The sequence below is a fragment of the Bos grunniens genome, chromosome 14, assembly GCF_055505025.1.
Source record: "Bos grunniens cultivar Pamir isolate PY7600 chromosome 14, Bosgru_T2T1.0, whole genome shotgun sequence".
Lineage (NCBI taxonomy): Eukaryota > Metazoa > Chordata > Mammalia > Artiodactyla > Bovidae > Bos > Bos grunniens.
The window spans coordinates 17,846,305-17,869,911 of NC_141178.1; the positions used below are offsets into that span (position 1 = coordinate 17,846,305).

General features: G+C 47.0%; 1 protein-coding gene across 30 annotated transcripts in view; it reads left to right on the forward strand.

The window, feature by feature from the left end:
- Nucleotides 1–23,607, forward strand: part of VPS13B (vacuolar protein sorting 13 homolog B) — an 805,974-nt gene that overhangs the window by 775,005 nt on the left and 7,362 nt on the right. For all 30 annotated transcript variants that reach the window (XM_086336078.1, XM_086336091.1, XM_086336075.1 and 27 more), the window contains 5 exons: nucleotides 4,226–4,344; nucleotides 8,641–9,446; nucleotides 13,378–13,554; nucleotides 15,585–15,755; nucleotides 22,058–22,234. In XM_086336078.1, coding sequence (XP_086192204.1) covers nucleotides 4,226–4,344; nucleotides 8,641–9,446; nucleotides 13,378–13,554; nucleotides 15,585–15,755; nucleotides 22,058–22,234 — 1,450 coding nt within the window. The remainder of the gene's footprint in view (nucleotides 1–4,225; nucleotides 4,345–8,640; nucleotides 9,447–13,377; nucleotides 13,555–15,584; nucleotides 15,756–22,057; nucleotides 22,235–23,607) is intronic.

The window sequence follows — 23,607 nt, forward strand, 5'->3', positions numbered from 1 at the left end:
CAAAGGCATAGACCCTGGGATGTGCAATTCTCTAATGGAGAATAATCTACCATAACCACTACCTGGAACAGGAATCAACAGACTTTTTCTTTGAGGTCTAAATAGTAAATATTTTAGGCTTTCAAAGCATATAGTCTCTGTCAACAAGTTTTCAACTCTGTTGTTAGATGGAGTCAATATGTAAATAAGTTCCAGTAAAACTGTATTTAAAAGAACAGGCATGTACATACTGTTATATTTAAAATGGATAACCAACAAAGACCTACTATATATAATTCTGCTCAATGACGTGTGGCAGCCTGAGTGGGAGGGGAGTTTGAGGGAGATTGGATACATGTATATGTATGGCCGAGCCCCTTTGCTGTCCACCTGAAACTGTCACAACCTTGTTAATAGGCTGTGCTCCAATACAAAATAAAGTTTACCAAAAGACAAGCATCCGATTGGATATGGGCCACACTGATGTGGAACATAAAGCTTTTGTTCAGTCTCTGCAGCGCAGAGAAAAGGCTGGCCCTTTTACCTTTGGCTCGAAACTAACACCTGTCAGTGCTGCCTTTAGCTTGTTGGCCAAAGCTGGTCTCATAGGCTGGTCTCACTGTAAGGGGCTAACGGGAATAAGCCTGCTCTGCACCCAACTGCGGCTGGGTGTGAGTGAACACTAGAAGTCTCTACCACGAGAGCTACCTTGAGCTGATGCCCATTCAGATCTTTACTGAGTACTGGTTGTAAATACTGAAGAAAATGTATACAAAGTGTTGCCCTCATGAACTTACAGAGACCATGGTGGATAATGCTCTAAGATGGAAAAATATACACTGCTGTCCTGGAACTTTTAGCTCTTATCTCATTATCTGTGTACTTGGCTTTTTCACCAACCAAACTGGTAGCAACTCGAGGGTGTGATTTTATCTTCTCAATGCCTGCTGCAGTGAGGAGCTCTTTGTGGGTTCACCTTAAATATCTGATCATTGATTTAATTAATGATTAAATGATCAAACCACCAGACCAAGACAAGGATTTGTTTTAATTTCTAGGGTGTAGGCGCTTAATTCTGGCACTGAAGTTCCTAACTCTCTAGTCCCTAGAACTCACTTTGTACCAGATGCCTGATGTTGCGAGTGGTTTCTCTCCATGTGAAAGGAGGCAAGAGTAGGCTCCAAGAATTAAAGTCTGCATTCCTTCCATTCTACTGATGACTAAGAGGGACACCCAGCAGAATTTCTCTCCCAAGTCCAAGGTTTTGGCCAGCAGAAATACCTTAAAGGTTTAGGTTAATTTGCTTGCTTTCAGAGTCTCCTGGGAAGTTAATGGAAATCCTCAGCTTCTTTATCTTTACTATCTTAGGAAGTAAATGAATCCTCATTTCATAAGGCCTGCAGACTGCTTTGAGAATGAGCTGAACAATTAAGTATTTTCCTCTTCTGGTCCCCTCCTTCCCTACTTTGAGTGGTGGTAGTTCTGGTTTTTAACACTCTCTGCTAAAACCCTAAGGTATCCTCTGAAGTTAGGACAGTCCTTGAGAGGAAGGAATGGAGATGGGAGTGTTAAGACCTTTAAAAGGCTTGTGTCAAATGAATAATCCCATGTCTGTAAACCTAGTAACAAAGCAGTTGACTTACTCTGCATATCATATAAAATAATAGCTTTTATAAATGTGACTGGCTCTCAAAGAATATCTGTTTTGTTTTAGATTCGTGAGCTGAGCCATTTTTTAGGTTGGCTGCCTTCCACATTTTATCATAGGCAAGTTCAGTTCTTATCTTGGAACAGAAAGGGCAAATTCAGGATACGGTCTTTTGAAACAGATGTTTTTGCAAAATGATCCATTTGGGAAACATGTCCATAGAGAATACAAACTGACTCCACTCCTGCCCTCAAAAAGTTGACAATCTAGTGATTGAGTCTATGATAAAAACCGGTGACAGTAATACAAACAATAAGATTAGTGATGAAACAGAAGTATAGTTAATCTGCTTTTGGAATGTAGCTATAGGTATCAATCTGAGGAGAAGAACAGAAAAAACAGAGAATATCTTCCTTGAATAGGGTGTCCCTGATGAAGGTGAAAGAGGAGGGTAAAAGAGCTGGCTTGAAACTCAACATTAAAAACTAAGATCATGGCATCCAGTCCCACTGTGAAAAGTCAAAGTGTTAGTTGCTCAGTCTATCTGACTCTTTGGACTGTAGCTCGCCAGGCTCCTCTGTCCATGGAATTCTCCAGGCAAGAATACTGGAGTGGGTAGCCATTCTCTTCTCCAGGGGATCTTCCCAACCCAGGGATCAAACCTGGGTCTCCCACATTGCAGGTGGTCCCATTACTTCATGCCAAATAGAAAGAGGAAATGTGGAAGCAGTGACAGATTTTATTTTCTTGGTCTCCAAAATCACTGTGGATAGTGAACAACTGCAACCATGAAATTAAGACACTTGCTCCTTGGAAGGAGCTATGACAAACATAGACAGTGTATTAAAAAGTAGAGACATCACTTTGCTGACAATAGTTTTTCCAGTATAGCTTTTCAAAGCTATAGTTTTTCTAGTAGTCATGTATGGATGTGAGAGTTGGCCCATAAAGAAGGCTGAGAGCCACACAATTGATGCTTTCAAACTGTGGTGCTGGAGAAGACTCTTGAGAGTCCCTTGGACTGCAAGGAGATTGAAAAAGTCAATCCTAAAGGAAATCAACCCTGAATATTCATTGGAAGGACTGATGCTGAAGCTGAAGCTCCAATACTTTGGTCATCTGATGTAAAAATTGACTCACTGGAAAAGACCCTAATGCTGGGAAAGATTGAAGGCAAGAGGAGAAGAGGGCTGCAGAGGAGGAGATGGTGAGATAGAATCACCGACTCAATGGACATGAATTTGAGTAAACTCCAGGAGATAGTGGAGAACACAGGAACCTGGCTTGCTACAGTCCATGGGATCACAAAGAGTGTCGGATTCAACCTTGTGACTGAGTAACAACACCCTGTATGTGCAGAGATATACAGGATTTGGAAAGGATTTGCATAGAGAAACAGTGCTTTCTCTGCACAGATGGTGCTGAGGAGCAGACAAGGGTCTGAGCTAGAGCAGTAGCCGTAGAATAAGAAAGAAGGCTATTGCAGGAGTCAGCGGAGCAGGAGATGAAAACAGGTGGAGGCAGAGATGACCTCCAGATGCCCTGGATATTGAAGACGATCAGGATTTCTGAAGGAGGAGCCATTGTATAAGAAAGAAGCCCAGTGACCTTGAAGTCACATCCAAGGGTGAGAATCAGAGACTCTTGTGGTTCTGTGTACATTCTTTCAGGTACCTCTTCATTTGGTCAAAATTAGAACACATTCATCCCATGCCAAGCAGACACCTAGCTTTGTTCCTTCATCCAGGAATTTTCAGTCTTCTTTTTATTTGCTGTTCTAATAATAAAAAGGGCCCAGGCATGGACTGAATTGATAATACACATCGTCAGCATCAATGTTCCCAAACATGAGGAGGTTCTTGCCCTTACCCTCAGGTAATGCTGGCTGTGAACACGATGTTCTTGGAGTTATTTTTCAAATAGTTCTGTTTTCAAATATTTATCCATTTAAGCAACATCGGTATTTAATGCTGAAAGGACATCTGTTCTGCTAGCCTGGCACCTGACTTCTGAGATAGAACTTTTTTTTAGGTCTAAGTCCACCTCCTCATGGAAGAAAAATCAATTTTTACTCCAAGCAAATGAAGTTACCTGACATTCTTGTTCCAACTTATGCGAGGGACCTTGAGGAGATTATAGCGTGTCTTGTTGGTGGGTTTTCAGGTATGTTTTTGTGTCCCCAGCACAGAAGGGCATCATTATGACCGCTTAGTCAAAACTCAAAAGCCTGAAAGGTTTTTGCACATCTCATTTCAATTCAGGGATTTTTTTCCCCCACAGAGATTCACATGCGCACATAAAGTTGGTCCATGGCTAGTCTCCAGCCCATGCAGAGTTATTTGCCAATTTCAGAGAAGCAGAGAATGAAGACACTCATGCCCTGTCATCCATCATTTTTTTCCTATGAACCTTACAGCTGGATATTGAAAATCTGGATTTGATTTTTTTTCAAGTCACCTGAATAGCCTATATACATGGATATAAAGAAATATAACCAGCAAGTGTTTGCAGTATTGAGTCAGAACTGAAGACATTTGAAGCCTTTTCAGCAGTGTTTTGTATTGCTTCCCAACCTGATTTTGAATGTTCTTTTCACAGGTTGTGTTTCTGACTGGCTTTGGCTATGTGTACGTGGACACCATCCATCACTGTGGCACAGTCTTCATCAACGTGGCCCCAGAAGGAAAAGCTGGGCCTGTCGTAACTAATACCAACAGGTAGGCTTAACTAGTATCCAAGTAGCAGCAGGGTAAGTGTCACATTAAACAGTTGTAAATCTACTATTCACCATTTTTTGTTATCCATATATATATGTGTGTGTATAAAGCTTTTGATTAATTATTCTGTAATCCATAAGGATATGGTTATTAGCATTTAGTTACACCCATAAGAAGAAGCAATATATCATCTTCCATGGATACGCTTCCCAATTCTTCTCTGGTAAGCTTAACAAACTGATTTATAAACTGAGACATGCATCTTAGAATTATACATTATCGTTAGCATGAAATACAGATTAATGCCTCTCTATCCACATGACCACCTAGTAATCAGTAATTAGACTTATCAATTAGAGCTACAGCAAAAGTAAAGTCGCCTCTTAGAGCCACATTTCCCCCGCTTTGACCTGAATGTTGCCATCAGGTTTTGTAAATATGAACCAGAGTTAATATCCTTAACTTAAAAGAATTCATATAACTCTGTAGGAATAATATGAAGATTGTCCCTCCTTCCAAAAATTAAATTATGGTAAAAAACACAACCGGAAAATTCTGGGAAGTGGAAACACAAATAACCAAAGAAATGCAAACTTTAAATGAGACATTACATATTGAATTAACAATGATGTTCCATCGTATACCTGGAGAAGGGAATGGCAACCCACTCCAATCTTCTTGCCTGGAGAATTTCATGGACAGAGGAGCCTGGTGAGCTACAGTCCATGGGGTTGCAAAGAGTCAGACATGACTGAGTGACGAAAACACACATTTCCGTCATATACAGTCCTACTAAAAGCGTAAATTGTTACTGTTTTCTAGAAAGCACTTTAGTAATATGTATTAAGAGCTTTAAAATCCCTTTGGCTTGGAAATTCTGCTTTTAAGAGTTTTAAGAGCTTAAGAGTTAAAGCAATAATTAGAGAAGTAGGCAAAGATATACAGAGAGATTTTATCACATTGCTAATTATAATGGCAAAATATTCAGAGTACAGATCCTGTCAGCAGGGAAATAGATGATACACAGTTGTACAAAAAATGGTGTATCCACAGAATATACCATTATAGGGTTTTAGTGGGATAGAAAAATACTTGTAATGAATCTAAAATAAAGCAAATGGAATATAAATTCGAATATACAAATATATCCTAGTTATGTACACACACACATATTCACACTTACGTACATACATGCACACACATTCTCATACATACAGAAAACATTCCTAGAAATAACACTGGAAAGAAAAGAATCAAAGTTGTTAATAGATGTACAGTTATAAGTGATAATTTAATGATTTTCTATTTATTAATTTTATATAAGAACATATTTTATAATCAAAGTTAATTTATTTAAATTTTAATTTAAAATATAAAATACTGTCATCAACTTTTATACATTTGTTTAAGCCCTTTTTTTTTTCTAAATTCCTTGCTTTTCATATATGGTTAAGAACTCATTAATTTGGACCTTGCCATAGTATGATTAATTTGAATTTATAATATTGCAAATAGGTTGGGTAGATGGTTTCCTTTGACCAGAAGAATTTGTAAAAACAAATTAATAGCGTAATAAAACCAAAGACTAAATTTTGAATTGCATAAGCCAGGATTTCAAGCCCACACAGCTCAGGAATGTTTTATATAGGGCATTAGTAGGGCATTGCTTGTGCAGTAGCAACAATCCATGCATTCAGTGACAGAAATAAGACCTAAGTATTTACTGGTATTTCCTTAATTCATTTGTTCAGCAAGTATTTCTCAAATGCTTACTGGATGCCAGTGCTATTCTTACCTGTGACCTAACAGTCCCAAGTCCCTGTTCCCGAGGAGATCAGATTCTCATAGGTGTGCAATGGGAGGACAGAATGAACATAATAAAAAAGGAAATTTTATGGTTTAGTGGAAGATTGGAGTTCTGTAGCAATAAAAGCAAAGCCTGGTTGGGACCAGGAATTACCCAGCTATAGGAACAGAAAGAGGATAGTTTTGAAAAACTGGTATAGGTAAGCCTCACCAAGAAGCTGACATTTAAGCAAAGACTTGAAAGCACCCAGCGCGGGTTAGTAATATGATTATCTGGGGAGAACTCTCCAGACAAAGGGCACAGCCAGTTCAGAAGTCGGAAGCAGTGCACGGGCATATTGGAGGAGCAGGGACTAGGCCAGGGCGGGCCAAGTGCAGTGGGTGAGCTAGGAGGAACCAGGGCCCAGGGCCAGGCAGGGGATGGCTGGAAGGAGGGCACAGGTTGCACAAGGCTTCGTTTTCTTCTGAGTGAAATGAGGAAGTCATTGGATCTGTTTGAACGGAGAAGTTACCTGATTTGACATAAATTTTTAGAAGACCATGGCTCCTTTTCTTTTAATTTTATTGAAGTATAGTATATATATATATATATATATATATATATATATTTCACATACATTCTTTTTCACGTTGTTTTCCATTATGGTTTGTCACAGAATATTGAATATAGTTCCCTATGCTTTTGAAGTAAACTATAGAGAAGTAATGGCACCCCACTCCAGCACTCTTGCCTGGAAAATCCCATGGATGGAGGAGCCTGGTAGGCTGCAGTCCATGGGGTCCCTAAGAGTCAGACACGACTGAGTGATTTCACTTTCACTTTTCACTTTCATGCATTGGCGAAGGAAATGGCAACCCACTCCAGAGTTCTTGCCTGGAGAATCCCAGGGACAGGGGCGTCTGGTGGGCTGCCGTCTTTGGGGTCGCACAGGGTCGGACACGACTGAAGCAACTCAGCAGCAGTAGCAGCATAGAGAAGTAAAGGAGGAAGCAAGGAGACTAGTTAGGTGACTATTACAGTTATTCACACTAGAGGCTTAGGCTACACTACAGGGAAAGTGGTAAGAAATGGTTAGATTCACAATGCAGTTTAAGAAGAAACCAATGGAATTTTCCCTGATGCATTGGATGTGGGTTGAAAATAGAGGCATCAAGAACTCTCAAAGTTTTGGTCTGAGCAACTGGTAGGATGTAATCATCATAAACTAAGATGAGAACAATTGTTGTGTGGGTTTGGGGGTAAGATCATGAGTATGACCACACACATGACCCTGGAGACGTCTGAGACCTGTAAGAGACTCCTGTGTGGATGGGCAGTTAGAAATGCAAGATCTGCGCTCACAGGGAGTTCTAGGCTGAATGTGTGACTGTAGAAGTCATCAGCTTATAGATGCCAAATCGCGGGCCCAGATGAAGCCCTCCAAGGGGAGTGAGTGGAGATGGGGAGAGAAGAGGGCCCGGGGCTGAAGCTTGGGCACCTGCCCTTTAAGAGGAGGGAGTCCCATAGGTGATGAGTGACGAGACATACAAGAGCTGAGAGCAGACGGGCCAAGAAAGGATTTCCAGAAGGAGGGAGTTAGCCACTTGAATGCCATAGTACGGGCGTGAGTCACAGACTTCAAGCTCATTGTTCAATTTAGCAACAAGGAAGTCCCTTGGGGTCCCTAATGGGAGTTGCTCTGGTAGAGGAGGTGGGACAGAGCCTGCCTGGAGCAAGGCTAAGAGAAAATGGAAAGTGAGGAACAGGAGACAAGGTGTATGTGCTTTGGGGTGTTTATGTGAAGGGGATCAGGAAAAGGGTAGCTAGAGGAGGAGTTAGTTAATGAGAGGGATTTTTTAAGATAAGAGAAATAATAGCATGTTTTTAAGCTGCTGGTAAGGAAGAAGAAATGGTGTAGGAGGGAGTGAATTGCTAGAGCAGTGACTTTGAAGGGGGTGAGAGCATGATGGCTTAGCTCAGGACAGAGGGGTTAGTGGAGTAGCAGGGTCTGCTCAGCTCTAAACGTGACAGGGAGAGCAGAGCACGCGCACAGTCCATGCTGGTTGCTGGGCCGTGCTGGGAGGTTCATGGGAAGTTTTCTCTTGCTTGCTCTTACTTTTCCCAATATAAGGCACCTTGGTTATTTTATCATGACCTTTCGCCTCGTGATGATCACAACAGAATTAGTGCACAAAGAACTCAGAGGATTTGGGAATAAAAATCCGGTGTTGATGAGGGGAACAGGATAGAGCAGCATGACGAGAGCTTGTAATGGTCCCTTTGGGAACATCTCCCAGTGCTGTTGGAGTGTGCCTGGCTCTGTCCAGACACAATGTACTGGAAGTTCAGTTCTTAATTTGTTTCTTATGAGAATCTGATGGGACATCAGGAGGTTTCTAAGAAGGCTCTGTCATTGAAAATCTACTAAGACATTAAGGAAGGGAGGGAGGGAGGAAAAGAAAAGAAAATTGGAGGAGAAATGCTCATGTTCTCTTCCGTTTCTCCTCCAGAACTCTGGAGAAGATCGTGACATTTAAAATGTTCATCACTCAGTTGAGCCTGGCGGTGTTTGATGACCTCACTCACCACAGAGCGTCATCCGAGCTTCTGAGACTCACACTGGACCACGTTTTCCTCCAGATGGCCCCCGTGGCTGGTCACCTCCCTGGGGAAGAGATGGCCGCCGCCCCCTTTCACGTCTACTCCGTGGAGGTCTGCTGCGGGGACCTGCAGCTGGACAACCAGCTGTACAACAAGTCCAGTTTCCACTTCGCTGTCTTGGTCTGCCAGGGGGAGAAAACAGAATCTCCTCAGTGCTCCAAGATGCAGAGTCTCCTCGTATCCAGCGAAGATTTGGAAGAATACAAGAAAAACTGCTTTATCAAACTCTGCCTCACGTTAACCGAAGGCAAGGACGTCCTGTTTGATGTGAACGAGTTCAGTTTTGAATTGAAACCTGCCCGGTTATATGTGGAAGACACGTTTGTCTACTACATCAAAACTCTGTTTGAGACCTACCTGCCCAGCAGCAGCCCGGGCGCTCAGCCCACAGCTCTCGCAGGCGGCAGACAGGTGCTGCCCGCGCAGGTGAGGCAGCACGCCCGGGCCTTGGTGCATCCCGTGAAGCTGCAGAAGCTGGTGATACAGCCCGTGAACCTCCTCGTCAGCATCCACGCGTCCCTCAAGCTGTACATCGCCTCTGACCACACTCCGCTCTCCTTCTCAGTGTTTGAAAGAGGCCCCATCTTCACCACGGCCAGGCAGCTCGTCCACGCCCTGGCCATGCACTACGCCGCAGGGGCCCTCTTCAGAGCAGGTGAGGACACAGCAGAGGGAGCCTGAGCGAGAAAGAAAGGCTTCAGGGTGGTCCTGACTCCAAGACACAGGGAAGTGGCATGGGAGGGTGAGGGGCAGTTGGACAGCAGTGACTGGAATGCAGACCCTGCCACTGCGGGCTGTGAGGCGGGGGCAAGTTACTGAACCTCCCACATCTCAGTTTCCTCACCCGTAAAATGGGTTTTAAGATTTCTGACAAGAAAACAATGGAAGTGTGTGAAGTACCCTGAATTTAGAGTGGCGCTTAATGAACCCTTAAGCAGTAGCAGCCGTTAAATTTGCTGTTATGTAACAGAATTTTGATTCCCATTTAGCAAGTGCCTTTTCGGCTCCTTAAAGACACAAGGCTCTATATCAGGGAGCTAGTGCAGCCAGGAAAACCAGCCCAGGCCCTCTCAGCCTCTGGGCCTAAAAGAAATGTAGTTCTGGGCTGTTAACTTTCTTCATTACGGCCCATGAATAGCTCTAGGTGAGAAATTCAGAGGATTTGTGTGCTCGTCAGATGCATAAAGAGCCTTCTACCTACCCAGTGCAGCCTTGCCTGTCTAGACAGATGGCAAAGAGAAGGCTGTAGGTGTCTCAGCCTCTCCACAGACCTGAGCGGGAAGAGTCCGCGGGGGGTGTTTGGCTGTGTGTACAGAGTGTGGTGTGGGGAGTACTGTGAGCTGAAGGTGGTTTTGGAGACCAGGTTGTCTCCAGATTCCCTATGGTAATGGGCGTCAGAGCTCACCTTCCTGACCTAAATTCACTCACGCCTGAAACTCTCCGGTTTCAGTCTGATAATCGGGCTCCTCACGTTGCTATGAACTCCAGGCGACCAACACCAACCAACCTGAGCTGGTCTCGCAGTCCCTTCTGGTAAAGCGCAGGGAGGTCTTACTTTCTAAAACTAACGCAGGACAGAACGTGGTAACATTGTCCTTGGTGAGTGCATTCCCAGATAAGACAACATTGTAGCAGTGACCAGCGGACCCATGTTGTTGCCATACTGGTAAGATTATATTTTCTCCGGAACAAAATCCTTAGCTACCCAGAACTCTGCATGGCCAGATCAGAGGAGGTCCCTGCCCTGAAACTTGTTCTCGTAGCCTGTACCACAAGGAAGAAAAGACTTCCCTCTTGCTAAGAAATTATTTTAAAACAAGCAGCTACCATTTCAAATTTAATAGGTATATGAAAAGCTTTACTCTTTCAGGCAGTTTTTGCTTTTCCCATGAGAAGCAGGCAGGTAGGTTACTGAGCTCTGGTCTGGAGCTTAGGAAGGAGTAAGCTTCCCGACTACCCGGTCATCGCCTTGGGCGAAGGTGTGGGAGCACCCGTCAGAGTAGTGAGCTGGCAGGGAAACTCCAGCTGTGACCACCACCAGGGAACCACGTCCTGCAGCCTCTGTGCTAAAAGTGACCTCTCTTTCATTTTTCATGAGCTTTCACAGGAACATTGTTTGGATTTTTTGGTAATCTACCTAAAAGTTCTCCAAGCTGCTGTCCCAGTCTCATTATATGCTGAAACAAATTCTACACTAGAGAGCCAAGTTTTTAGGCCTGTTGGGAGTTCTGTCACTAAAGGCCTTACAGACAGTCTGAAGATTATCTGGAGGAAAGCAGTGGGAATGGGAAGAGGGTAGGAGGTTTCCCCTGGGTAGAAGCATCTCAGAGAGAATGTACTGGCCTTCTTGGGAAAGGAAGGGCTGGCCTGGGAGTGGGCAGGTTGCCTCACTTGTCTCACTTGGGTCAGGGTTCACCCATGGGACTTGATTAAATGGCTGAAGTACCCTGACCTCATTTCTGGGGAAGTACAATAAAGTGATTAGAAATGAGTGACCACTGACCCTATTTGAAGGAGACTGTGTGGACTCTCTAATTTCCCGGGCTCCCTCTCTATTTCCAAGGCTTGGCTCTATGGGCAGCCAGTTACCTTTTTTCAATAAAATCTCCAAACCCAGTAAGCAAAACGATATGTTTGCTTTTGGAGAGAAATAATTAAAGGCAGAATGCCTTTGGGTGGTTTGGTCCTTTTCTGGCCTTCTCAGGGGCCTTGAGAAGTAGCTCTGGTCCATACCTAGACTCCCCATCTGCAGTGGCCCGACCCAGGACTGTCCGCCTCACCTTCATGTGGCCGGGCTGTGGGCTGGAAGGTGGGGCTGGCTGCCTGCCATGCGCCCTGTGCCCCGCTGCGCCGGCCTGACCAGGCCCATCGGACAGTGCGTGCTCTCTGCTTGGCAGTAGCTAACTCTCCTTTCTTCATCTCTGTATGGAAGCTTTGGAGAAAAGGGCAGTTGTTTCGAGTCCAATCTGTTGCCTCCAAGTGAACCTTCCAACTCCTCCAGGCTAAAGGAAATCTGTTGTTTCTTTACATCTGGAGAAGGCCCTCTGAGGGAGAACATTCCACAACCTTCCATGGTAGCCTGCCTACTCAGTTAGGCCCGGGCTCGCAGGAAGAGGGAGGGTGGGCTTTGGAATTGGGTAAGCCTGGCCTTGAAGCCCTCCCACGTGTGTCTAAGCAGCAGGGAGATGGGGAGAATTGAGCCACAGTCCCCTCCTCGTCCCGCCCGCTCTCAAGACACTGGTGACAGGGCAACACGACATCCCATGAGGCTCTGTCCCCTGAGCCTGGCACGGTCCCTTCGGCCAGGGAGAGGCTTAGTCCTTAGCTAAATCTGAAATTACGTGAAGGCAGGTACTAAGGCTTGCAGAGTGGCTGGGCAAAGTAAGTGAGGTGAATGCCTGGCCACCCAGAGGCCCCTCCATTTATAATCCTCATCTTCTGGAAATAATTCCCTCTTTTCACCTAAACCCTGATGTTGTCTTCTAATGTTCCAGAGGAGAGAAGGGGGCCCAACATGTAAGGATGTTCCTCTCCAAAGGGCTGGGCTTGGGGACCCTTTGGGGTTGATGACTTGACTGGGGGGGGCGGGTGGTCTCTGTCCCAGGCCTGGCCTCCCGGGACCTGCCTCAGAGGACATGGGATCGGCTCCCACTTGGGTCCTGCCCCCCACAGCCTCCCCTTGAAGCCCTCTCAGCCCTGGGCTGGGGAGGTCAGCATGTTTCCCAAAGACACTGTGTTTGGACTCGTACTCTCCTGAGCCCCCAGCCTTTGCCTGCCTCTTGCATCCTCTGAGTGAGAGCCCCAAGCCCCCACCCAGGAGCGAAGACGGGGAGCCGCTCCGGGGTCCACACTCAGCCACGTTCCCACGGGGCCGAACGCTCGGCAGTCAGGCAGCCAAGCAGGCCGGCTCCTGGCAAGCCCCAGCTCAAATAGGAAACCAGATCCCAAGCTCCCCGCCTGGGACCCTCAGGGAACACGCCCCTCTCGCTAAGCTAATCAGTATGTCCCTGTCACTAGAGTTTACACAACTGAAGCTGGGCTGGAAGAGGAGACATTTCTCTGGCTCCAGCTCCACTCCAAAGGGAAGCGCTCAGCTTGGTGGGATTGGGAAAGACTAAAAATAACTCCTCCGTCCCTGTCAGAGCTGCGCGTCCCCTTTGCAGCACCCCATTTAGCATCTGGCCTCCTCCGCGTCCCGGCCCCTCGCTGCACCAAGGAGCTTTAAGGAGAACCCCCGGCCTGCGGACACCTGCTGCCCCAGGGGCCACCTTGACTTGGAGGGGGCGGGAGCGTCATCCCCCTGCACACGGGTCCCTTTTAGCAGGAATACGGGAGGCAGGGAAGTCATATTAAAGCTATTTGTGAGGCTGCCAAAAGGATCACTTTGATTTATAAAGTATGAAAGTTTGCCATTTATGAATTCACAGTGAATGAGTTATTTCCCATATTTTGCTCCAGAGGAGCTTATTACATTCTCAATTCTAGTGTGAAAAATGAATTGCAGGGAAAATGGGTCACTTTTCCCAAATGTTGAAAGTGCTGCATTTAAGGTTTCAGTCACCCCTTCTCTCTGGTCTCCCTCGCAGGCTGGGTGGTTGGATCCCTGGAAATCCTTGGCAGCCCGGCGAGTCTGGTGCGAAGCATCGGGAACGGCATCGCCGACTTCTTCAGGCTTCCGTACGAGGGGCTGACCCGAGGCCCGGGAGCCTTCGTGAGCGGGGTTTCCAGAGGGACTACATCGTTTGTGAAGCACATTTCCAAAGGTAGCTCTTCAGGTTCCTGGTAATGAGGCCTGATTTTCATTACTTCCCTGTCTTTTTAGAGAACGTCTTAAACGTTCTCCATGAATTAACATTGCCTCTAGCTTTGTTTGGCTTGTTAGCTGGCAGTGAGATGTTGGATTTGTAACAAAGCCCATATATAATGTCTTATGTTTTAAACAGATCACTGCTTGCCTGTAGTTGTGTGAAAATGTTTCAGAAACTTCAGAATTTGAAACCTCCCATTGGGAAAACAAGGATTGGCTCGACTGTTATTCCATGTGATAAATGCAGAAATATTAAAGGTGTTTAGGACTTCTGCTAAACATCAGAAATCCTACACTGTGTTGCCTCATCATATACATATATTTTTTAATGTAGATACAGTTGTCATAACTTTCTTAAGGAGCAGGATACATTTTGACAGTGGAAGCCGGTGGGGAGGTGAGCGGGCCAGCTTTCCCCCCGGCTCGCCACGTACACAGCGCCACCTTGTGGCCAGGACGCGTCATCGGGCACAGGAGCCAAACTGCAGTCGGCCACCCCCACCCCCCACCTCGGGAAGCAGCGTGCTTCCCTTTCATCCGTGTTTGTTTGCCCATATTTTGGTCAAGTTGGCAGTGACTCAGGAACTAACAAGGTCCATCTGAGTCCCCGTTTCTTCTCAGTGGGAGGCAGGGGAAACAGGGCAAAGGCCTTCTCCCTCCGCCCGGTAAAAGACCTTTTACAGTCAACAGTACTGCAACTCTCTTATGAGTGGTCAGGTTATAGAAGTCTCTAGAAGGCTTCAAACAAGACTTGAGCTTGAAATACAAGAACCCATGATCCATAGAGGGGGGACTGGCAAGAGAACAGCAAGAGCAATAAACCAAATTCCATGGACAGTGACAGGGCCACTCCCCCGGGGGCCCCTGGTCATCCGGGAGGCCTGTGAGCTGAGCCGCAGGAACCCAAGGGTGAGTCACTGCAGATTTCTCACTCCTGACACTTGAATCTTTGTGGTTCTGTTGTTTTTATTTTAAAATAAGACAACCAACACCTGCTAAATCGAACTCCAGTGGTAATTTTAGCGTAGTGACTCACTGAATTTTTTTTACACTTGTTCTTTCCTCTTAGCAAAATCTGTTTGGTTTGTCTGTGTGTGTATGTGTGTGTGTGTGTGTACATGGATTTTTTTTTTTTTCTTTTCAGATGACTGGTAAAGATGCAGCTGCAAAAACATCTTCCATTTCTTCTTGAACCTAGACATCCAATAACAGATGAACTAATTCGTTAGCTTCAGGATATGTCCATTAATGTCTTTCAGTTTTGCTCACTGAGACCTATGCAGACTTGCTGGAGGGGATTATGACTGTCTTGAGCAAGATGCAGAAATAGCCTTTCTTGGGAAAACCAGATAGAATCCTGGCTTTCACATGCCTTACTCTCTTTATTGTCTTCACTTTTTTTTTTCCCAGCTCACACCCTGAATATAAAAATTACACATATTCTCTGTGGCATAATAATTATTTCCTGACTGTCAAATGATAAAGTTGAGTGTCTTCCTTTACTATGACTAGAGTAATGGGGAAGAATAGATCTTACTTCTAAAGTGGAAACATTCCTTTACAATCTGTTTAAAATTCAGCAACATAACCTTACCCTTTCAAATGAGAGCCGGCAAATTGCAACCTTCAAAAAACTGGGCCTCCCTGAGGACTTCAAAACTAACTATTGAAGCCAAGCCCTGGCGGTCAGATGAGCGCATGATAGCTCTGTGTGAGACTGCAGGCATTTTTCTGGTGAGGGAGGGTCTAATCCTATCCTCTGTTAGGACTGAGTGTATCATCTTTCCTCAGCAAGTGTTCACCTTCACCTCATTTTCCGAAGGCCGAGGCCTCACCCTGCCCAGGGGGGAGCCGCCCTCACTCTCCACAGGCGAGTCCAGAAGGCCGCTGTGGACTCCGCTCGCCCGCAGCGCTCCGGGGACCCCTCCCCTGGGGCCGGCATCCATGTGACCAGGACCCCAAACCCACGTGCCTCTGTGTCCTCAGGTACCCTCACGTCCATCACCAACCTGGCCACGAGCCTGGCCCGGAACATGGACCGGCTGTCGCTGGACGAGGAGCACTACAACCGGCAGGAAGAGTGGCGGCGGCAGCTCCCAGAGAGCCTGGGCGAGGGGCTCCGGCAGGGCCTGTCCCGGCTGGGCATCAGTCTGCTCGGTAAGGGGCGGGGGAGGTGGCAGAGGCGCTCAGGCGTCTGCTCACAGCCCTGGCGGGGCCAGGTACCCACCCCCGGCCGGAACCAGGGGTGGTGTGGCCCTTCCGTTTTCCTGCAGACAAAGCTGAGGCTGAGAAGAGGCCCGCAGCCTGGTCCCCACGATCCTGGTGTGGCTGCTCAGGGCCATCCTGGGGCCTGGGCCCCGCCCTTCCACGCGCTAGTGGGAGTCGCCTCTCCCGCGCCTCCTCTCTGCTCCCTCGTGGCATCCCTAAGGCGTCATTCTCCCGGGAGGGTCCCGCTCCAGGGCGTCAACTGGAGAATGTCAGCCCACAGCTGCCTGCTTGCCCAAGGGAGTAACCGGCCAGCCTCCTGAAGCCTTACCCCCTCTCCTCCTCAGATAGAGCAATCAGCAATCGAATCGCCTGCTTTTGTTTGAGAAACACTTGAGCCATGCGCAAATGTCATGTAAACTTCAGTGAGGAGCCCACTCTTTCCTTTTATTTTTCCGAGTAATTGCCATTTGTCCAGCAGCCAAGTGGTACACGGAGAGGGGAAGACTGCTCTGGGTATTTCCAAATATTACAAACGTTTGAAAAACAAGTTGCTCTGGGGAAAAAAAAAAAAAAATCTATAAAAAAAGGAAGCTTCAGAGCTGAAATTTTGCAGAGCAGGATTTTCAAGGGTATCTTCTGTTTATTTGTTTGCAAAGGAATTTAAAACTGTGTTGCTTGGCCGCCTGCCCGCTGAGCATCTGAAGGAGTTTGCATCTCTGGGAGATCAAAGGGGCCCAAAGCAGGGAGACCAAAGGTCAGAAACGATGAGCTTGAAAGGACCTGCCCTCTCTCCAGGCTGCAGTTCTGTACACAAGGCCTCCTCTCACAGCGGCCAGCTGAGTGAGGCTCTGACAGGAAGCAGTGAGATGTTTCAAGTTCAGGTGCAGTTACCAGAAATTGTTTAAGTCCTAACGAACCTGCAGGGATGTGGGGCATGGCCGGTGATAACGTGTGGGAATGGGGACCTGGGGTGGAGCAGCTGCTTAAGGAGCGAACCCCTCACTGGTGGCGTGGCTGCTTTGGTGTAGGTAGGGGGCGGGGAGGAGCGGGACATGGTCCTCAGGAGTCAGCAACCCCCAGGCTCGGGTTCCAGGTCCCTATCTTTGTGACCTCAGGGCTTCTCTTCTGTAAATTCGTGCTGGAAATGACACTGCCGTTACTAGAAGTAGTGGTGGTCCCTTGCGTGCCAGATGCAGCGTCCGTGCTTGGTCAGCAGCACCTTCATTATGTTATGGTAGCAGGGGAATGAGAAGGGCCGTCTGGTTCCATCGAGACCAGAGACCAGACCTCTTCAGCAAAGAGACCCATCTGACCAGTGGCTGGGGCGTCTTGGCTTTAGCTTTAGTCCGGTTGCTGTAACCATAGGAAGTGACTGTGAGGTTACCGTGGAGGCCTTGGGTCATTATCTGGCAACCGTGGGACCTCTTTCTGCTAAGAATTGTGACCTTGCATGCCCTCTGCTGTGGGCAGGAGTGCTTCCTCCCCACTGTCCAGGATCTTGGACGGAGGCACTCAGCAGAGGAGACCTGAGCTGGCTGGCATGTGGCTGTTTCCATCTTGGCTGATCTGGGCTCTTCCCACCCAGAGATGCCCACACCCACTCCCTGTTTTCCACTGTCTGAGACTGTGCGGGGTGGTAGAAATCACTTATGTGGGGAGCTGTGATTCTGCCTTTGTGACGTCACCCTTTGGAGCATGGCTCCTATTATTAACCAGGATAAATAATCCCAAACCTTTGAACTTTGCTATAGTCATCATGTTTTGTACACACTCCTCCATGCAAGGGAATCATTTAGGCTGTCTATGGAAATTGCAGTAGGCTCATGGAGTCTTTCAGAATCTAAAGTTAATTTCCGCAAACCTAGGAGTTCCAGGAATGATGTGAATCTGGTTGCGCCTGCCAGCAGTGCTCTGACCCTGGGCCCCCAGGAGCTCCGCTCCCAGCAACACACCATGAGCAGTGTGTCCATTTCTGTGCTCCTCAGACTAAGGTTGACCCAACCAGCTTCCTTTCTTGAAAGAGTTCAATAACTGTATCCCACATGATCACTGGGTCATCTCAAAACGTCTGGTCCTTGATGTATGGCAGGAAGAAAAAAGGGAGGCTAGAATGGATTTGTCGCCATGTAATACATCCCCAGAAATGGTGTATAAAACCGCTGCATGCCAGTAAGTGCCCAGCTGAAGTTAGAGCTGTTTATATATAATAGCCACGCTTAGTGAAATAAAAAACCTAGTTCCTCAGTTTCTTCCTTTATAAATGACCTAGTTAGTAAAAATATGTTTAAATAACACTTCATACATGACGTAAATATAAATGACCTAGTTAGTAAAAATATATTTAACAATTCAGGGTTGTCAGAGCACTTCCACATGAGTCATCTTGTCTGGTCTTCAAACCCTAGATGTGGATGAAGTTAGTTGACTTGCCCAGGTCGTGCATCCAGAAGGGACAAGAGCCTGGGTCTTTCCACATGTCACCCACCCTGAAGGGCTCCACGCCTGGAAACAATCAGGATGTGGGGAGACTGAACAACTGAAAGTTGCAGAGTAGGAAAAACACATTTCCCCCAAATGTTTATGAGTTTGATGGGCCTTCTTGACTCAGCTCAGCCCTCATGAGGACACTGTGGAGTGTTATGAGGCTCTTGAAAAATCCAAGGACATCTATAGCTGCCTGGCCAGGCCCATCGCCCCGGGTCAGCAAGGAAATGATGGCGCAGAGAGGGATGCCACCAAAGCTCCTGGAGGAGGTCTACAACTGTTTTCAGAAAGCAGTGGCTTTTGGAAGAACTGTCCAGCCTGCAGAGTTGGCGTCAACTCTAAGTGCAGGATTGCCCACACTTAGCAGCTCTGTTCCCCGGACAGCCCCACTTTCTACCTCAGCCTGGAGCCTGCTGAGAGGAGATGTGATCTCCATGTGGCACTTACCGGGCACGTTACCTCCCAGATGGGACTTCTCTCTCATGAATACCAAAGGCAGGCTGTCAGAACTCCCTTCTCTGACTTAAGAGTTAGTTGCTGGATTTCCCAGCAGCCACGCCCCATCTCCATGGCCACTCTCGGGATGACGTTCAGAATCCCGGCCACAACACCTCCACCAGGTAAGTCAGGACGTGGGCGCCCAGAAGGTGCTGGCCCGCGGTCCCCCTGGTGCCGCCCTCAGCCATCAGCACCCTGCGTTCCAGTTAGAAGGGAGTTTCAGAACAACGAGCATGCTTCCTTCTCAGTTTGCTGATCTGTTCTGGTCAAAAACAAGCGAGCCTCAAGCTGGGATACCCAGTACACTCTGTGGGGCTTGTTTGTCCGTGGAACGGTGAGCTTTGGAGCGGTGTCACAGCCTGTGCCTCCACCATCGTGATTAAAAACAAAAAAGCCCAAAATAAAATTACAACATGCAACACGGCAGCACTGGAACAGCCACACGGGCAGAACATCAATAGTGACCAAGCCTAAAGCTGAGCGAGTCACAGAAGAGGTGAGGAGAGCCTTTTCGTTTCCTTGCTCCACAGAGCAAGCCCCCCTCTTCCACCAAAGGAAGGGCAGGAAAGGAAGCACGGCTGGGACTTCCCTGGTGGTCCGGTGGTTAGGCCTCTGCATGTCCCTCCCACGTGAGGGCATGAGTTTGATCCTTGGTTGGGGAACTAAGATCCACAGGCCACGCAGCACGGCAATAAAAGAAAAGGAGAAAGCGAAGCCAGGCTGGCCGGCACAGGAAGGGTCCCTGGAAGCCCCCTCCCCTACCTGCTTCACCTCGTCACATCACAGCCAGCTCCACATGGCTGCCCTCCATGGCCTGATGCCCAGCAGACAAGTTTTGGGATCCATTTCCACTACCTAAAGCCTCAGAGCAGAGTTGGAGTATACAGCAGTAAATAATTTACCGGTGGTGGGATTTGGCTGGATCAGGCTTATGGAGAAAGCCCCTCTGCCTCTTTGAGAGCTGCTTCGTGGGCCGGGCTGGGGTCTCAGGCAACCGGGCCCCGTGTGTACGTCGAGCCAGAATCCCACCCGGGACCCCGGGACCCCACAGCTCCTCCTCTGCCTCTTAGGATCTAACACCTATCACAGTGTTCAGGCTTCCCACTTCGGGGACGGCCAGAAGAGGTTATCTATCAAAGCCCCAGTAACCGAGCCTTCACTGCGGCCGGGGGCTGGAGAAAGTGGAGGATCAGAGGGGAGCCTTGCTGCGGTTCCTCTCTGCGCTTTGGCAGGTGGAGGTCAGAGCCCGGGGTGGGGGCTGCCCCAGGCACAGGCCTGACATGTTAAGGGAAAATGGGAGATTTTCACTTGCCCCCCTCCTAACTCAGTTTTAATAGTCTTAATGGAAATCTGCACCTGAGAAAAGACATTTCTACCAGAAAAATGCAAAGGCAATTAATTTGATAGTAGATTTGTTATTATTTACCCCACCTTTTCTGCTCTCAGCATGGGCGTCTTTCAAAGAAATCAGGAAGTGACATCGCAAAGGCTATATTCTTTTATATGATGCTTTTCATTTTGACCTGCCTGCCGTGAGATGATTTGAAGAGAAGACCCCAGGGTTCCTGCCCCTCCCAGTGCAGCGGGTTCCGTTAATACTTCCCAGCTGCCCTGACCTCAGATGGAGAACAGAACCTCAGATTCCTCAGACTGAAGACGCGAGGCGAGCTCCCAGCCCAGGCCCCGAGACTGGGTGTCGTAGAGCGCCTGAACCGCCGTGGCCTGTGGTTGCTGACCGCCACGGCGGCCCAGGCCAACCATGAGCAGCCTCCTCTGCTTCCAGCATCATTTGAATAAGAGGTTTGGGAAGCTGTGGTCTAGGCTGGGAAACAGACCCTTCGCTTCAGGTCACTGTTAATCTGTCAATATATAAACTTAAATGGCGCTGTCAAAATTTAGAAGAGTGGAATCCATGAAGAATGTTCCCTTTATAACTGACACAAAGGAACTGGCCTTTTTGTTTTACTGGATTTTGTTCAATGGAATATGACTTGAAATTAGCAGGTCATTAACTGAGACCTGGAAATCTCCCTTTACCCAGGAGACTTTGAATTAGTGGCATTTGGAATAATGGGATTTGACATTAGCTAAAATTTCTACCCAGGGATGGTGCATTTTCATTAATCCTAGCAGGTTTGAGTTGAAAACAGAATTCTGTCAAGAATTGTAATGAAATTTTTACCTCTTGCTGGGTTAGGGAACCCTTCACTCCGTTGTGGCAGAAAAATCTGGATTTTTGAGGCCTTTTACTCAAACTCACCCCTGGTCCCTCAGAGTACAAGGAGCAAGGAGGGGACCCACAGAGGCCGAGGGATTCACACGCCAGCTCCACGCCTGGCCCGGCTGCCCACTGGGAAAGCTGTTAGAGCAGACAGCCGTGAGTTCTGGGCTTCTAGCTGTTCTCAAGTGAAGAGTTAAGTGGCCAATCCTCAGTTGAAGTGAGAGAAAAGGAGATTTTTCCAAGACTGGTCAAGGAGAGAAGCTTGTTTTATAAACAGGATCAGTGACTAGCTTGGTGGTTAAGAATGAGGCTGTGACTCTGACTCCCTAGACCCAAATCCTGGCGCAAGCACAGGACAGCTGTGTGACCTTGGGAAAACTCCTTAACCTCCCTGTGCCTTGGCGGCCTTGTGCTGAGGATAAAACCACGACTCCTGAGGATTGTGAGAATTAACGATCTCCTACAAGTGAGCCCTTAGCATACAGTAAGCCCTTGAGACAGACTTACTGTAATAGAAATAATTATTACGATATCAATAATTAGTCTTACTATGTAATTCTTAATATATTAATATTATGTTATACTAAACGACTGCTCTTATTCTTACTAAAAGAGCGAACAAGAAAGAGGCTCGCCCTTTTCAGGTTTTTCATCCCCAGATTCAGTGAAAATGTATTCTGCTCACTCTCCTAAGGAATTGTTTCTGCTTTTCTCTAAACCGTGTTGCTTGATTTCTGGAGAAAGGTGTGTGGGTGCACTTGGAAATAGTCTGGCATGTTTATTAAATTCTAAACTGAACTTCATAGATCCTGGCTGTGTTGGGTCAAACCTAGTCAGAACATCATGTTTTGATGAAGATACTGCAATAATAAATGTCTAAAATAGCCTCAGTGTACTTAGATAAATGGTAAATGAGTGCATGGTAGAGCGCTTTATAATGAGGGTGGGGTTTCATTTTCAATCCAAACAAAACTGTTCCAGATTGAAAGCTTTCCCTTTCTCAGGATTTCATGCCTCCGTCCTTACCCAGGCTTTCATTATTTTTCAGGTGCAATTGCTGGTATAGTTGATCAGCCAATGCAGAACTTCCAGAAAACATCGGAGGCTCAAGCTTCAGCAGGACACAAGGCCAAGGGTGTTATCTCTGGCGTGGGGAAAGGAATAATGGGGGTGTTCACGAAGCCCATCGGAGGGGCTGCTGAGCTGGTGTCACAGACTGGCTATGGTGAGTCCTGGAGAACTGGCCAACTCGGACGTCACTGGTTAATTTGCGTTACTATACCAAGGTTTCCCTAAGATAATCTAGCCCCTCACATGACCAAGGAGTGAAAAATAAAACAGATAAAGCTATAAATAATAGTTCTTTTTCTCACCTCCTTAGGCTTATCTACACGAAGAATAGAATTAGACTACTACTAATAAATTATGATAAAATTATAGAGCTAGGAAATCAATTAGTAATTTCAGTGTATATGTGTCATGGAATCTTTTTATAGTCATTTAACAAAGCAGCCTTTAATGAAAAGTAACGAGTTAGAGGTTGAGGACAGAAAGTCGAATATATTGAAGCAGAGAGTAGACTTTTTCTGGTGAGCAATTTGAAGAAATGAAAGAGCACGCATGTGTCGGTGGATGCATGCACACTGCCCGTGCAGCTTGGCGTCAGGCATGGCTTTCTCGCCATCAGACTCTGTTGCTATTGCAGCCAGGCCCAGTCTCCTGGCCAAGGTCAGCACAGGCGCATCATCTGCCACTGAAAACCATTCCCAGAGCAGACTGGTGCAGAGAACCCAGGCTCGTGGAACTACCGCCTTAGGATGGTGCCAGGGCTCTCCACAAAGCCATGTGCACGCAGTGGGGGTGTGGGAAAGGAAGCACCTCTTCCTGTGCTTATTTTCTGCATTCTGGGCAGAGCACATTACGTGACTTTACATAAATAGTTGTTCCATCACTAAGTCATGTCTGAGTCTTTGTGACCCCATGGACTGCAGCACTCCAGACTCCTCTGTCCTCCACTATCTCCAGAGTTTGCTCAAATTCATGTCCATTGAGTTGGTGATGCTATCTAACCATCCAATATAAAAAAAGAAGTCTTTTAAAAGTGAAATAAATGCATAGATACTGCAATAAATATGGTACTTTACCTTGAAGATAGTTTGACATTTGCTTGTGGAAATGAGTGTCAGCAGGTCTGCAGTGTAAGTTACTGCAAAATGGTGACGGTCAGTCAGTTCAGTCACTCAGTCGTGTCCGACTCTGTGACCCCATGGACTGCAGCACGTCAGGCCTCCCTGTCCATCACCAACTGCCGGAGTTTACTCAAACTCATGTCCATTGAGTCAGTGATGCCATCCAGCCATCTCATCCTTTGTCATCCCCTTCTCCTCAAATAGGTAACTGGAATTACTTTTTTTTTTTGGCCTCACCACAAGGCTTATAGTGGAGAAGGCAATGGCAACCCACTCCAGTACTCTTGCCTGGAAAATCCCATGAACAGAGGAGCCCTGTAGGCTGCCGTCCATGGGGTTGCGAAGAGTCGGACACGACTGAGCGACTTCACTTTCACTTTTCACTTTCATGCATTGGAGAAGGAAATGG